This window comes from Struthio camelus, chromosome 26 (genome assembly GCF_040807025.1).
Source record: "Struthio camelus isolate bStrCam1 chromosome 26, bStrCam1.hap1, whole genome shotgun sequence".
In the NCBI taxonomy this organism is placed as follows: domain Eukaryota; kingdom Metazoa; phylum Chordata; class Aves; order Struthioniformes; family Struthionidae; genus Struthio; species Struthio camelus.
The window spans coordinates 1128928-1145373 of NC_090967.1; the positions used below are offsets into that span (position 1 = coordinate 1128928).

Genomic DNA, 16446 nt, shown 5'->3' on the forward strand with positions numbered 1-16446 from the left:
GCATGAGGAGCTTAGGGCTGAGCTGAAATGGATATCTAGCTCTGAGGGCAGTAATTTGGAATAAATCCTTTACCTCCCATTTTGCCCTTATGTTCTTCTGTGGGACGCTGTCACCAAGGCTGTGATACACCGTGACAGCCAGCCAGTTAATAAACAAGAAGCAATTCTGAAAAAGCAACCTTGGTCCCTATAGACAGACATGCACTGACAAATTTGACCAGGCAGTGCGGTCACAGCAGTTTGTGTATTGGAGGGAATGGTCCAGCCCTTATTCATCTGGACAAACGTTTATTAAATTCATCTGTCTTTGCTGCAGTTTGTAATAATCTCTCTCAGAAGTGAAGGTCAGAACTAATTGAAAACCCAGCTGGATCTGCCTTGGGCAGAGATGGGGTGGATGGAAAGAACAGTGGGTCTGCTCAGTCCCTCCATGACCTCCTGCAAGACCACCCACTTGCTGGAGGTAAAAACACAAGGCCATCGTGATATTGTTCTGCCTTCCTCCGCAGCTGTTAAGGGGACAGATTTGCACAATAATCTCAGTTAATCAGCTAATGCTGCAGGCGAGAAAGGATGTGAAATTCCACATTAGATTAAACATGATTAGACACAGAGGGGAGGGATACAGCCACAGGTCTGTCAGTAGTTTGTCATGATTCAAAGATGTTATGGATGCTTTGGAAGTGTTTTTTCATGATATACACACAAAAGTCTGTTGGAGTTAGTGAGCACCTCACGGAAGTCACTTGAGGAAGACTAAAAGAGTCAGAGAATGAAAATAATTTTGAAAAGTGATTTCTAGTTTTTTTTCTGATTTAAGAGCATAAAATGTTTTCTTAAAAGATACAAAACTACTTCCTTGATTTTTTTTTTAAAAAGGCATTTGTTTTTCGCCACATTTGCTACTTTCTACAGTGAAATGACTATTTGCATTTGCTTTTTTCCCAATTCTTTATTGTTATCTGCAATAACTGGAGAACTGGGATCTGAGGAACTATAAAAAAAATGAGATTTACAAAAAGTCAAAGGTAAATAAAAGAGTGGGGAAAAATATTACTGTATGGCCTTCACTGGTGGGGGAAAGAAAAAAAAAACAAAGACAAGCGAAAAAAGTTATCTGAGTTTCAAAAAAAAAATCCACATTTTTTTCTACTCTTCATCCTGATGAAAAGCTGGTCTATTTTGGGGGAGGAGGAGGAGAAAAAAAGGAGGAATGAAAAGTATATGCACTTCATCTGAGGAGAGAGCTTTTAAGGGTGAGTATTTCTCTGACTTGGTGTCTTGCCATTCCCAGGAAACCCAAGTGATCAAAACCAAACAAACTAGTTGCAAAAGCCAGTTGGCTCTGACTACAAAGGACCTGAGGGTGATTAGCTCAGAAGGGAGCTGCAATGCAGATATCAGCATGTAGCCAGAGGAATCCCACCCAAGATATCCAAGAGTGCTTGGTTTTCAGGGAAGAGTGGTGTGAAAGGTGCCTTGTTCTGTCATGCTGTGGCGTGGACATTGTCTGGACCGATGAAGTCATCATGTGTTCCCTGTTCCTGGAAAACTGACCTATTTCATTCTTGTTTGGATAAGATTACGCTAGATTGTATTGCCTGTTTCAGTGAAGAGTCATGGCAGAACAGAGGAACAACACATACCTCTGAGCACAGCTGAAAGTGAATAGGGCTCCTTCCCCCTAGACTGCAATATCCATAATGCACATTGGCCACCAGTGCCTCTGCCACCTCACCACATGGAAGCTGCAGTGCAAATAGGGAAGTTCTGGGTATTATTAAAAGACAGTTTCTTTGACAATGAATGCTATATAAATTCACTCCCTTCCTGGCTCACTCTTCTAGTTCACTTCCCATTTCAACTGTTCATGAGGTTGAGGTATACATGCATCCCTGAAATGAGCTGGTGAAGAATCATCTTTCTTGGGGGAAAGAGCTTTACAAAAAATGGATTGAATGACCCAGTTTGCAGTGCGGCTGCTTGCACAGCTTCATTGGACAAAAGGGCTGCAGTTCCATGCTGTTTAATCCTGCTAGAGTGGAGAGGATGTTGCTCTCCTTGGCCATCCCTGACACTCCTGCTACTTCTTTTGTGTTAGCCCTGGTTGTGCCACCACATGCTAAGTGAATCCAGCTCATTGAGCCCATGAAGAACTAATCTACTAAAAGATTTGTCTTCCATCAGACTGAAGAGTTGATATAACTTTGCCTGTGGAGCTGAAATCACAGCTAGCAGGAAGTGGAAGCGACACAGTAGGAGTGTCACATTACTGCAGAGTCTGGGGAGCAGCACCTAGCCATGCACAGATGGAAGCTAGCAGTTGAGGGATAAAGCAATGGTGGGAACTCTTTGGCTAGCTTTGCCATTGTGGAAAATACGTATAAGCACATGCTTAGTATGCTGCAAAGCGACTGGAGGCAGACCTCAAAGGAAACCTGCTGTGAGTCATCATCCTGCAGCAAACGGAACAAAAATCCATTTTCTCTCACGCTGCTTTGCTGGGAAATTCATAGTGAGTGCTGGAAGGCTCTTGTGCTTTGAGCTTTATTATCACTACAAAGTACAGCTGTACCAACACTCCTGAGCTGAGGGATCTGTGGTTACCTCTGCCTTACTCTCCAATCTTGCTTCCTCCTGCAGTGAGAGAAGATGCCAGTGCACACGGCCCTCAAGTTGCCCTGTTTCTGGCCTTCTGCTGAGGTCCTGGTCCCACTGCCTCCCTTCCCTCTTCCTCTTTGCTGTCCACAGCAAAGATGCCACTGAGTCATGGACCCTCTTGCCTACCTCCTGGGCCTGGCCATGTTGGCACCCATCACAGGTCAGAGGGAGCTGAACTGGGATCCTAACAATTACGTACCCTCTTTACACCGCTGATCTCCTCAAGTGTTTAGGCAGAGCTCTGCTTGGCAGCCTCCCTGGCTCCCTCAACACTTTGGGAAATGGTGGGAGCTGTTGGGGGGCTCTGATCAGGGTGCCTCTTCCGCTCCCTGTGCATCCATTTTCAAGCCTGTGATCCTTTCACTCCTTCCTTTTTGTCATTTCTTGCTTTCATAAATATTATCTACTCATGTTTCCTTTTTCCTCCTGCTCTTTCTCTTCCCAGATAATGACCAAAGCAGTAAATAGTGGTTCTCCAGGCGGGCGAGGCCCTCAGTAAAACTTTCACAACCCCAACTGGGCCCAGGAATTTGCAACAAAAAATGAGACTTGGCCCTAGCTGGAACTTCATGAAGTAAATTTGTTGATGTTGCCCACAGAGAGACGAGACCCAAAGCTCTCTTTCACAGCTCTGCTGCACTATCAGGAAGAAAGAAAGAGCAAATAAAGCAATGTGCAGGAGCTCCAACTTGCAATGAAGAAATGAGACATTTTTACACACCGTTTACAGGATTAGAAACACATCTGAAAGGACATTTTTCGGTTTTGAAAATTATGCTTTTAAGCCCTTCTTGAAAAGCAATCTACTGTACAAAAAAAACAGTTCACTGCCTGCTGAAGCACATCCTTCAATGCCTGAAAAACATTGAGCCTGTCTTTTACAAGCATAAATGAATGAAACTGTAATGAGCAGTATGGAATTGGATTCTTTGTATCAAGCACAGGTGGTTGGATCATTCAATAAATGTTCATTTCAAACTATGACAGACTTTCTCCAGCTATGCTCCTGTTTGCATTTCACTGCACTTGAGGAAGGCAGTGAAAGAGGCTAATGAGATTTGGGATGAACTCAAGCTCAACATCTTGCTGTTTCAGCTGCAGAAACTACAGGAGATTATTCAAATGCAATAAAAAGGTGTTTACTCTACTAAAAAGGGAGAGGAAAGGGATCAAGGCTGCCACTACAAAGTCACCAGTGCTGGTGCACCATGATATATGAGACAATGTGGTCATTTCCGGTCTAAACATCTGGTGGGTGTTAGTACAAGGTTTCTTCCGCTCTCTCTTGAAGCTGTTCATGCTTTAATGTTTTTAATTTAATTATTTATTAATTTCCAGTTTTATATACCATTTATTTGATTCATTTCATAGAACATAAATTGTGGGTTTAAAATACTGTAAACTCTCAAAATGAGCGCTAAAATCCTCCAAATGATATAAACAGAATTTGCAAAATATGGATCATGGGGGCAACACTACCTCAGAATTAAATTAGCACATTTTGCCAGAAAAAATATGGTCTATCCAAAACTTGACGGCACACTCACAGCACATACCAGCTCAAGGAAATGGCTACAGCATGATGTATCAAGATCAGATGCAGTCATATTTCACTGCAGCTAACTAAGCTTTGAACTATTTTTAAACTTTGGGAGTCCTTATTTTATTTACTTTTCATTTCTTGAAGTACTTGGTTTGAAGGAAAGAGGGGATATGTCCATATGACTCGTCAGACAGCCATCACATCTCTCTGGGCTTACGACAGGGTGTGGGAAATACAGAGGAAAAGAACCTCACTCTTGTCAAAATCTATCAGATTCCCAAAGAAGGTGACTCTTATGGTATACTTTATAATGGTTTCTTTCTGGACATGATTGATTTTTACTCCAAATTCTGTAGCTATAAAACAGTTTAGAAATGAAATATTTCTGTATTAATTTCCAGGACTTTCAGCAGAAAACTGTACCTAACATTTCCATTGCCCTAATAGTGGTCTTATCTCTGCCTTTTCTGTAACTGTTCCTCTTTATAAATCCTTGTGTCCTAGCCCTTCTAAACATGAATGAACTTTCTGAACAGTGAGACAAACTCTGGGATCCAATTTGACTCAAGTAAGTGTCCCTGCTGAGAGCAAATAAACAGAGAGTTGATCTATTTATCATAGAAACTATTGTCTGTTATAGAGAGAAATGGACCATCAAATATTTACAAGGCTTAGAAAGGAATTTTGATCTGTTAAACATGCAAGATTCACTCCAGGCTCTGTGGTCTGGAGGCAGAACAGGTCATAAGTCTGGGGAAAGCTTGCCTGGACTCCAACCAATTCTGGGAAGCTTAAGAATACAGACACCTTGACCCAAACTGAGATAGGGGTAAGCAGGTACACCAGAGGCTGTGGAGTGTCACACAGTGGCCCCACTGAGCCCTTCATGCAATCTGCAGGACAGGGACTGCAAGTGTGATTTCGGACCTGGAAATCAAAAATCAAGCACTGCAGGAGGAAGGTGGCTATAAGGTAATGTGTAAGAGCTTATACAACAGCTGTGTAAGCCTGCAGTCTCCACATGCATGCAGGCATAGATGTCTACAGTGCGTTGAGCCATGCTTGGGAAGAACCTCTTCCTCTCCACTGACTACAGAAGGATCCCAGATAATCAGCTCAGTGCAAAGCAACTCACTCGTGAAAGCTTGACTTCAGCGAGATGAAGCCAATTTTTAGTCTAAAGCCCTAAAGAGTCTTAGCCTGGGGTGGTAGAGATTAATGAGTTGCTACCTGTGGTTTAAGCAGGAAGGAGGAGGAGATGATAAAGGTCACTGTTCATCTGCATTGGTTAGGCAAACACTGGGAATAAACCTTTACCCCTTCACCTCTGCAAAGGGATAAATGTGAAGCTGTGGGATATTCCCCATCACTGGGCCCTTCTTTGCTGCAGGAAGGCCTGCAGCCCTTCCCTTGGACCTATGCACCCCAAAACCACATGTTGTGCCTGCAATTCAGTTGTTGGACGAATACTGGTGTCTCTGTCTGGCTGACATCTGATGCCGGATAAAAGGGGTGGCCTCCAGGCTTCGCTCACTAGCTGGTGTAGTTCTGTAAGTAGGAGTACAATGATCCTTCTTCGAACATGATCACTGATACAGACCACTATCCTAGACAGACACCTTCCGTCCCAGTCTTCCTCAATGAGTCCCCAGCTACCCAAACACTCCAAGCACTGGGACAACTGCAGTCAGGGCTGTGACTGGGGTGGAGCATGGCAGCCAGTCCGTGACACATGCAAGGATAACACTGAAAATGTAGCATCTTCTACCTATTACATGGACAGCATGCCCCTTTGAAGTGATTCACAAACCACTATCATGATGTGAGGTCTGGGCTTCAGAGACTCCCTTTATGAAATAGTCTTGAGAACTATTTAGCATCTTACCAATGCAGCGTGATCCATCGGGGCTGGTCATGAAACCGCGTGGACATGTGCACACATAGCTGCCTGCTGTGTTGGTACACTCGCCACCGTCACACACACCAGAGATAGCACCACACTCATCCACATCTAGAAAAGAGCAAATCAACAGTGATTACTTTTCCCTGTGAATCATCTCCTTTCCTTCCATGAACGGACATGGAACCAGAGTTGTGAACACACAGAAAAGGAACTAGTATTATGGGCTGGGTGTTTGAGATCATTAGTTGCCTCCTACCAGTGGATTACGAAAGAAAAAAAGACTCTCCCAAAGAGTGATTCAGAGATCTTCATGGAGTCATCTACTTCTCTTCATTTAAGAATAGGTCTTTGTGTGGGCTGATTTAAAATGTTGAGCTCCCTGGAGCACAAAAAAAGCTTCAGGACAGAAACACATCTGTGTAGGTGCATGACTCCACCTGAACAACAGGTCCCTCCATGTGACTTGGAAGCTTCTCTGAAGGCAGAAATGCTTCTGACAACATCACATTTTTTAGAAAACATTGGACACTTACACTGAATTGCTCCATATAGTGAAAAATTTATTAAGACGCACACATTTAGACATCCAAGTACAGGTGAAAAGGCATCTATATTCCCAGTTAGGCAAGGGAGATCTAGACATTTCACTCTGTGTATTCAGGTCCTCAGTCAGCAGTTATCTATTTTAGAGTGAAATAATTTTTTCTTCAGGCTCACCTTAGTGTGTTGCCCTCCACTTAGACTCATGGCTCACATGGAGACAGCTGTATTTGGGTGCCTATATGCAGATTTCTTCATTTTGAATGGAAGGTTCCCTGTTGCTAGACTGGTTGCCCACACTGAGATGTCTAGTGCCATCGGAGATGCCCCAGGGAGTTCTGCCTACCTTCCAGTCACTCTGGAAGAATGCAAGTCTCCTGGAGGTCCTGTGTTACATCTACCAGTCCTTCGTGGACATTCCTGCTCTGCTGGGGGTTCTCAAATACCAGTGTGGGCACTTAAGTCCAGCCTTGGTGCCTGCTGGAGAAGGAAGGAGCAACTTCCTTTGTATGACATGAGTTACAGCACGGCCTCTTCAGCCATGCTCCTTACTTTGAGGAAAATTCCCTCCCCAGCAGGCTGCAAAAGGAGTGGGGAGAGAAAGGGAGGTTGAAATGAATCTGCTGAAATGAAGCTACTATGCCGAATTTAGAGTACAAATTAATGAGGCAGAAGAGAGAAACTGAGCCAGAGGGACCCTGACATGGTAGCCCCATGAAGGATGGATGTACCCAAAAGACACCTACTTTGGATTTTGGCTTTTGCTCCCAGTTCTGTTAGGTGGACACTATCTAAAGAGCTCCTGGAGCAGCGTTCAGCATCAACAAATTCCCCCCATGCATTGGGCTCCCTTTCCCAGTCGGCTGTAGGCAGACTCCTTTGATCTCCTTTGATCTCACTTCCTGCTTACATAAAGGTTCAGCCAAAGGAAAGATGAGCAGTCCAGGTCAGATGCTCCAAAACCTGAGGGATGTGATGCTCTCCTAGATGCTCTGCCAGGAGCTGAAGCAGATGGAGTTTGCATCATGAAAAAAGGCTTAATAGATTGCTGTGAGCAGGAACGTCTGTGGCTCTCTCAGTGAAGTCTTTCCTGCCTGGAGCTACGACTCTTATCAGTTGAGTGCTAAGGGCACCGGACCTCCCTCCCTTCCAGTTCTGCCCCTGTTAAAGCACCTTCTGAAATACCATATACCAGTCTAGCAAGCAATCCCTCCATCTATTGAATCATATCTGACATGAATTCTTACCAGCAGTTTGTGACCAAAGAAATGCATTAGTTTTATGGTGATGGCGAGCCATGGTAATGTGTCCCTATTGAGTGCCAACCAGCAGAATAGGTTGGGAGCTGGAAGGAGTTGAGATCTTATGCAGTACCATCAGCTCTTGCAACAAGCCCAGGGCAGGACTATACCGACCACTTTAGGTGGAACCACCAGATTTTAGGGAAGCAGAGAACTATTTATATAACTATGATTAACAATTTTCCTTAAGTTCCTGACTCTGTCCTAGTTTTCTTCCTTCCTACAGCCCAGCCTTTCCTAGTCCGTGAGCATGCCATGGTTTCAGCTACTTATCTAGTCGCAGGGAAGATTAGTGAGACAGAGAGATACACTGAGTCCTCAGTGATATCACACCTAATTATCCATGAAGATAAAAGAAATACTAGTGAACACCACAGCTGAAAAGAAGCCCAGGGAATCTGGGAATCTTAATGTTCCCTGATCTGTTGCTCTGCCAGTGCCCTCTAGATGAGTGAGTAAGAAACAATCCCCAGCTGGGTTCCAGCCTAGGGCTAGTAGGATCATCTGTGTCAACAGGTTCTGCCACACTGATTGTCCAGCAGTTCACTGCCATGCATGAGATTGTCTGTCAGTATAGCTGACAGAGTCTGGGTCCTGAGACAGAGCATCTATAGCTGAAATCATGCTCAGGGTAAAATTTTGATTTGCACTAGAAGAACTGAGATGGAAAGATGAGGCACTATAAGATATCCTGAAGGACTATACAGGTTTCCAAAATGTCCAGGACATTTTTATTACAGCCTTGAGGAAGTTCTTGGGGTATTTTTTTGGCTCTTCTTCTACTGAGTATTTAAAAAGCTGCATATGCTTGTGGAAGCCCTAGTTAATAACAGATGAGAAACCACACAGGAAGCCCATAGATTGCAGCTTAACAGCACTCAGCCTGTAACAGGAAGGGGTGAGGACAGGGCACAAGACTCAACAAGCTCTTATACAGATGATACAGGGAGAGCTAGACTCTAGTTTTGTCTGTAGCAGTTACGCAGGATCTGAAGGCTGGGTAAGTTGAAGAGAACAGAGTGACAAATCAGCAATTTTGCCAATGGAAATTTGTTTTCAAAAAGTTTAGACCAAAATGTTAATGCTGCTAAATGTATAGGCCCCAGCCACACTTGGATGGCTGTTGACTCTAAGACTAGTTTTGGATAAGGGTTGTAGATATATTTCTATTAACCACTAAAATCTTTTTCAGAAGCTGATCTGGAATTAGAATTCAGCCTCCAGTTAACGCACCCAAAGCACTTGGTTGCTGGTTGTGGTCCAGGTGGTTGGTAAAAGACAGATGGAACACTTGCCAGAGAGTTTTTACAATGACAAAAAAATACGTTTTGGCTATATAAACGATCTCTGCTAAGCAGCTTTATTTATTATAGTTTAAAACTGTAGCGCTTTTGTGAATGGATATGGGAATTTGTATACGCAATTCAGATACTACTGGGGGCTGGCAGGAGAATAATGAAAAAAGAACTGGTCAAATTAAGCTCCTTCAATGGTATTTTTCTCACGTGAGCAGCACAACAACCTTCCACAGCCTGATGGCGTTAGCATATGTGGAGATCAGAGTTGCTGCAGGGCAAAGAGGCGTCTGCAAAAAAGAAGCAGAACAGCAAAGACCACTCATCTGGGAGTGGGAATGGAGGATGTCCTTGGAAGAGCTGAGCTCACAGACTTTAAAGGCAGCATATGCACACATGGAAAGAGTTGCCAGAAGCACTTCTTCAGGGCAAGTGAGGAATCAGCAGAAATCTGTGCTGAGAGCCAGCAGACCTGGCTGTCAGGTCAAGTAGCAGTGGATATGAGCCACAGTGACAGATCTGAGAAAGGGTCCTTGTATTCTGTGAGAAAAGGGTACGGATCACTCAGAGGGATGGTAAGCTGTTTCCTGTACATTGTGAAACTGTGAAAGATTTGGGAGTTAGGAAGGAAATGTCTGACTGCAATCTCACAGTGCCATGCAGTGGCTAGCCATGCTAGTGCAGAACTGAAGACTGAATACCGAGAAGAGGCAGGGAGGTGGTGCTACCTCTGCAAAATCATTCCTGGATGCCACAGCTCTGTCTGGCACCAGCTCTTACAACAGGATATTACCTAATTTGAGGAGTTCAAAGTCTAGCTAGGGGAATGAGTCAAAGCCTGGAAGAACCTGCATGATATAAAAGGACTAGTAGGACTCAATCTACTCAATTTATCCATGAAAATGGGAAGATGTGAATGGATCATAGAAATGTGACACACAAAGATGATGCTGTGAGCACAGTGCTCTGCAGCCTCAGAAAAGGCAAGATGAAAATTGAAAATTGAAGCTAAAAGACTTTAAAATTCAGGCTGGAATAAAGTAGACAGCTTTACACTGATAAGTACTAGTTTTCCAACTCTTGGGATGGAGTCAACTCATTTAACTTGGTCTGTGTAAAAGTCAGGTGCATCTGAGCACACTCTAAAGCCAATAGAAATAGAATGCAACCCCCTCAAGCAGGTTCCTTCGAGCTGACTGGAGACATCTTTAAGAAAGTGTGGCATTACCCTGCTGAGATCTCACTTTCTTGCTTTTACCATCAAAGGAGTCCAGATGATCAATACAGACTTGACATCTCCCTTTCAGGGCCTGCTTTGAATCTCCATACAAAGCTTGGATATCTCTTTCTAAAAGATGTGCTCTCACTTACCAAGAAGCTCTGCATCTGCATGTACCTTTCTTCTCTGAGATTGTTCGGACTACAGAAGAGAGAGACTAAACTATCATAATTGTACTTTTTGGCCTTAAAAATCTAGGGAATGTGTAAGAGGAGGGCACAATGCTGAGCGGCAACAGGATTGGTGCTCTAAAAGGAAAGGCAAGCCATACATTGTCTAAATAGTGACAGTATAAGCCAATCAGTTTCCATCAGCCAGGAGCCACGCTAGGGCAAAGCCCCCTGTGTGCACAGAGCCCTGCCTTCCCAGCATTGGGAGTGACACATCATAGATGTGTTGTCCAAAAAGTAGTACTGTGTTAGGCAGTGAAGTTAGGCAGTACTGTGTTAGGCATTAATGTCAGCAAAGCCTGCGGTGTGCGTGACCCAGAGGGGCAGTGTTCTAGATCTTAGATATCCTATGTCTCCTGACAGCAAAGTTTCCCAAGACATCTCAGGATATCTTAGAACTGGAAATTGGGAGGGAGTGCAGGATGGTTTCCCAAAGCAGTAATGCAGATTTAAATAGGGGAAAGGCCTGAGGCTTGCAGAGATGATACCTTCCTCCAACAACCACCTCCAGACAGGAGTCTTTCCTGTTCTTCTCACTGCACAGCTGGATTCCTTCCTCCTTTTGTCTCTTTCCAGTGTTTCCTTCCTGTTTTTTCTAGTAGCAGCTGAAGGCCCCTAATTCTGCTGCCAAGAAAACACCTTCCTGCTACCCAAGCACAAAAATCTGCCAAGTAACCATCAGTCCCTCCTGAACCTTGAGTAGAATTTTTTTTTTTCCCCCTAAGGGAAAACATAATCCTGTCCTAACCTCTTATACTGGCTCTGTCAGAATAACTTTCCACACACAGTTCTTCAGGTGCAGTTGACCAATTAGAGTTTGGGTAACCGTTTCTGACGATCAGCTTTTTCATTAGACTATTCATAGGAACCAGATGCTAATGGCATGCCTCATGCAGCCATTATGCCTGTGCAGCTGACTGGGAAACACATCCATGAAGAATGGGAATGACCGTGACATCCTTGCAAGCTGGGTAAACCTCTGCACAAGGCAGAGCATTAACACAGAAGGCATTTTGGAGTGCATTTGTTTGAACATTGCAGCAAGCATTCAAGACCGTGTTTTGCACCACAGGACCTGCTAACAGCTCATTCTGGAGCTTGTTGTTCTGTTCTCCATATCTGAGGTTCTTAAGTCTGCTGTCAAGTGCAGTTCAGAATTAGGATCCAGACATGCAGCCAAGCTTCAAAATCATTGTTTCCCCTCACAAGAAAGCTGCCTTTTGCATAGAGCCGAATCGTTGCCTTTGGCCTGCAACGTTCCTCTAGCTCTTTGATGCTCAGAGTCCCTGTTACAGGCAGGCATGACTTGAAACCTAGAATGGCAGCAATGCAAATCCACAGAAAACACTTCCCCCACCTGGGCCCCTGCAGCGAGAGAGATTGTATCACCACAGCCTCCCCTGCCTTTTAATTACAGGCTTGTGTTGGGTTACAATATGCAGAACACGCCAAGGAAAGGAGTTTTATGAAGTGAACAGTGGCTGTATTATTAGAAAAAAATAGCATAAAACAGAAGTTCCCATAGCTCTCCTGAAGTCTGTTGTATAAGAGATCTGGAGGCCAGAAGAAAGGCAGGCATCTTATTAGATCAATACTTATGACATCACCTCAGTCATCCAAGAAAAAGTGTATATGGTGAGGGGGCAGGATCTACATTCTGTTCTTAAGGAAAAATAGAGTCAATTTGAAAGGTTACATCGATCTGCAACATTTTTTTCTCTTGAAAATCCTAGCTCAGATGAGACTGGTGTTAGCAACCCAACAAGCAGAAAAAAAGCAGCTTTGAGAAACTGAGCTGGTAGTAAGCTCTGGACTTTGTTGCTGTTTCAGTTTTTCCCCACCACATCTGCCTTCTATATTTTTTCTCCGTAGGGTGTCTTAGAGTTTAGATTCATTCAGAGCTGAAGTCCATGAAAAACTTGACTCAGTGGGACACATATGTACACCTCTCGTTAACACCCAGCTGCCAGTTCTGGACAACAAATTCTTCCAACTGTAACCTGGCTACTTCATGATTTTTCCAACTCTCTGTTAAGGATTAAAGCAATACTCTGTGCACTCTGCTGCTCAGACAATGGCAGAATTCAATGCAAACGTTGATTTTGGACCTGGTCTCTATTTTGCTGGGTTGGACTTGGCTGGATTGTTTAACATTGAAAATGCTGGAAGTTAAAGGCTACAGAGCTTCAGACAGAGTTCCAGTCTGCCAAGCTCATCCAACACAGGTGCCTACAAACATGTTCAAACCCCAACCTTTCCAGCTGCTAAAACACCAGGACTTGACGGAGAAAATACCTCTGTGTCAAGTAACAGAGGTAATGTCTCATCAACCCTTTCTCATGCAGTGCACGGGACTTTCAGACCTTCCCTTCTAGAAAGCACAGAGAAACCACAGAGGAGAGTAATGGAATGCTCCAAACCATACCAAATTCGTGTAAATGAGCTTTTAATAGAACCAAACAATGAGCTCTTCTGTAGACATTTTGTAAGAAAATTGAAAACACGCTAATAAAATGGCTATCATGTTCCATTCAGGAAGCCAGTCTACCGGCTCTGCCTATGGAAAATGTAGAAAAGCTCCCTCCAATTTAGAACTACAAATGAGATTCAACAGAGTAAAAAACAAAGCCTTGCCTTCATTAGAAAATTAGGATTTTTGTGTTCTGCTAGGCTTGCAGGCTAGCCCATAGGGATATGAGTAGCATCTAACATATCACTCTACAAGTGCTAAATGGATAAGAGGAGTAAAAAGGCATGAGATTTGTAATCAAAGACTTGTTCTCCCTCAGTAACATCTGTCTCCTTGAGATGCAGGAGACTGTCAGAAGTGGAGCTCTCGTGAACTGATCTGAATGGCGCTTGCTGAACAAAGCAACGCCTTTCACTTGCCTGCCTGGTGTTTCTTAATGTAATTTATTGTACCTTCTATGTTATCTGAAACAAACACGTCCTGAAACAATCCTGGACATGAGACGCTTATTCCTTCTGGGGCATTGGAAAGCACCCTGGATTAGCATCATATTATGCAATAGAAAAAGGGCTATGGAGAGAAGAAGTGAAATTATTGGAAGAGAACCATTGACGCTGTGGAAGGAAAAGCTTTATTCGCTCAGGGATTCCACCTATGAGAGCATGCCATGGAATCGTTCCCTTACGTATAATTTCTGCGGTTGTTTCCAGAATAATTTGAAAATGTCATTCAATGTAACGTCCTCCCACACTTCCCTGTGACTTCTTGATAAAGCTCTTTGTATCAGTGAGATGTGTCTGGTTTCACCTTTGATGTTTCCTTTCTTCATTTTGCACCACTACTACCAGCAATGTTTTCTTGTATCTTCTTCAACAATTCTTCCAGCAGTATTATGAAGTCTGCTGGAAGTGTGCCCTTCTCTCAGTGCTCACACACTTCTAGCACCCCTGCATACATCAACAGATCCTGCTCTGGATCTGGCCAAGCCTAATACCTCCCATCCTATCAATTCAGCCATAAGCTGACAATATCTGCCCTCTTTGCTTGTCTTCTCACACAAAGACAATATAAATGTGGTCATTTGGCCTTTGGAAAGAAGAAGGGCTTGTTTCCAGTACTGGTTTAAGAGAGCAGCCTTGCCCTTCTCTACCCTCATTCCCCACCCTGCCCTGTTTCATAGACTGCTTATATCTTTCAGAAGGTGAGCAGGCAATTTTCTGTGCCAGAAATTTCTCAAAATGTGCTGCACAGCCCCAAGCTCAGGAATGCTTGATCCCTCGAGCTCCTTCAGCATACAATGAACAAAGGCATAAAATAGGCTATTTGAAAGTGTAACATTCATTAGATGAGCTTCACAAATAATTCTGTAACTGAGCAGCCCTGAACTTGGAGAATATTTGAGTTCAAATCTAAACTTGATGTTGTGCACACATTTTCATGTATTGCAGACGGAACAATGACATCTTTTTCCTTCTGGGGTTGACCAAAACTCATCTTGTGTATCCAGCTGCAGCCCCTCACATGCCTGGGAGATCAGGACTTGAGCTGGCCTGTGTTATCAGCATAGCAGATCTTGCATAAGAAAGTGTCTTTATCCCATAAGGATTCTGGAACTGAAAACGGAACCTTGATTCCAGGTGCCATTCATGTTGAGAGATAAGTATCACCATGGGAAACTAACAACATTATCTCCATTCCTGCCTATTCCCACCAACAAACAGCCTGAAGAAGATTAGTAGTACATGGTGCTGTGTTAATGAAGGAGGCATCATCAATCAGCAGTCACAGTGACATGAGCTCTGACCTCTGGCTCAAATGCAATCCCATCTGTTAACTTCGCTCCCCGGGAGGAATCTTCTAAGTAAAAAATACAAGATCCTGGGAACTAGGGAAGAATTTAACAAAGACATTCAAGCTAATTTTAGTATTTCCTGGATGCTAGACTTGGATGAGGAATTTGAAAGCAGGAGGAGCCCATCTCCTCTTCCTAAGGCTAGATGGTCTCAGTGCAAGCTGGGAAACCACTGCTTTCACCAGCTGTGAAGTTAGTGCAAATAGATTCAACAAAGGAACTCCTGCAGCTTTGAGATTTTAGATTTGCAGCATGCCTCAATAAAGAAAAGATTCTCTTTTAAAGTTGTTGTCATTATTTTGATGAAAACCCTTGGCCCAGTGTAGAGGTTGCTTGGGCTAATACAAGCCACCTGGGCAGTTACAGACCTTTTAGCAAGTCAGGAGTTAGGTGCTCTGTCTGGCATACCAAATAGTTCACTCCTAAAACATCAAAGCATGGAGCAAACTCTTTGAGACAGGGCCTAGATCTTCCTATTTTTATAACGTGTTAGTGTAAGATGAACCTCTGACAAGGTGCTGACTCTGCATTCCCCTATTCACATAGTTCTAGGGATTCATGGGGTATGTCCTGAAGGGACAGCAGTGATGGCACAGACAAAAGTATCCTCTTTTTCTTCTCCTAGTGGGGACATGCTGGTGATTCCTGTCTGAGAAAAAATCCTTTCAAAAGCATCTCAGCCCTGTCAGTTTAGAGCACCCCTCATGTTTATGTCGTTCTCCCAGAAGGACCCCTAGGCCAATAAATAATACCAAAGGAAAACATACCCTTTTGATGGTCTCCTTAGCAATTGAGGAATGATAAGTGATGAAGCAGACACCGCAGACACTGGGGATGTCTATTTTTACGGCTATCCAGGAAAGAGAGTGAAAGGAAGCTGTTTATGGCCACACCATGCTGCTTTTGCAGGCATTCCAGGAAGTGCAAACCCATGCAGAGGCCCCTCGCATCTGGATGACAGATTCGGACAATGCGTTGTTTTCAGTCTTCGTAAATATGAGGTTCCAACTAAACTGATTTCATATGTGCTTTGCCTGGTCCCCAGCCAGCATGGGTGAGGTGGACCTGGCAAGAACAGCTTTTTGCCTCCTGAGCTTGGACTGGGGTTCTCACGTGGTACAGCCTTTGCCCATTGGCTAGCTAAGTTGCATGAGACATCATTCAATCTGGGGAACTGGATCTGCACCTGAGAGCCATATAAAAGGGCTATTTTGGGTAAGCTACTGGTCCCATGTCCCTGGATGCTGGGCACCACACAAAACCCTTCTATTCAAGTTTTAGAAAGCTTTTTAGTATCCTACCAAGGAAGATCCACTGCCACAGATGTCTTCTCAACTTGCTTAAAAGAATGTCCACCCTCTCTGAAGGATTAACCTCTCTAGCTGGTGCCTCACCCTGGAAAAGTTTCTAAAGGGCTGGTCCCAGGTCACAA

The 16446-nt window shown here is 43.8% G+C and overlaps 1 protein-coding gene across 1 annotated transcript in view; it reads right to left on the bottom strand.

Annotated features, from left to right (window-relative positions):
- Positions 1–16446, bottom strand: part of FBN3 (fibrillin 3) — a 145575-nt gene that overhangs the window by 55879 nt on the left and 73250 nt on the right. The window contains exon 9 of the mRNA XM_009683577.2: positions 6090–6215. Within this exon, the coding sequence (XP_009681872.1) occupies positions 6090–6215 (126 nt within the window). The remainder of the gene's footprint in view (positions 1–6089; positions 6216–16446) is intronic.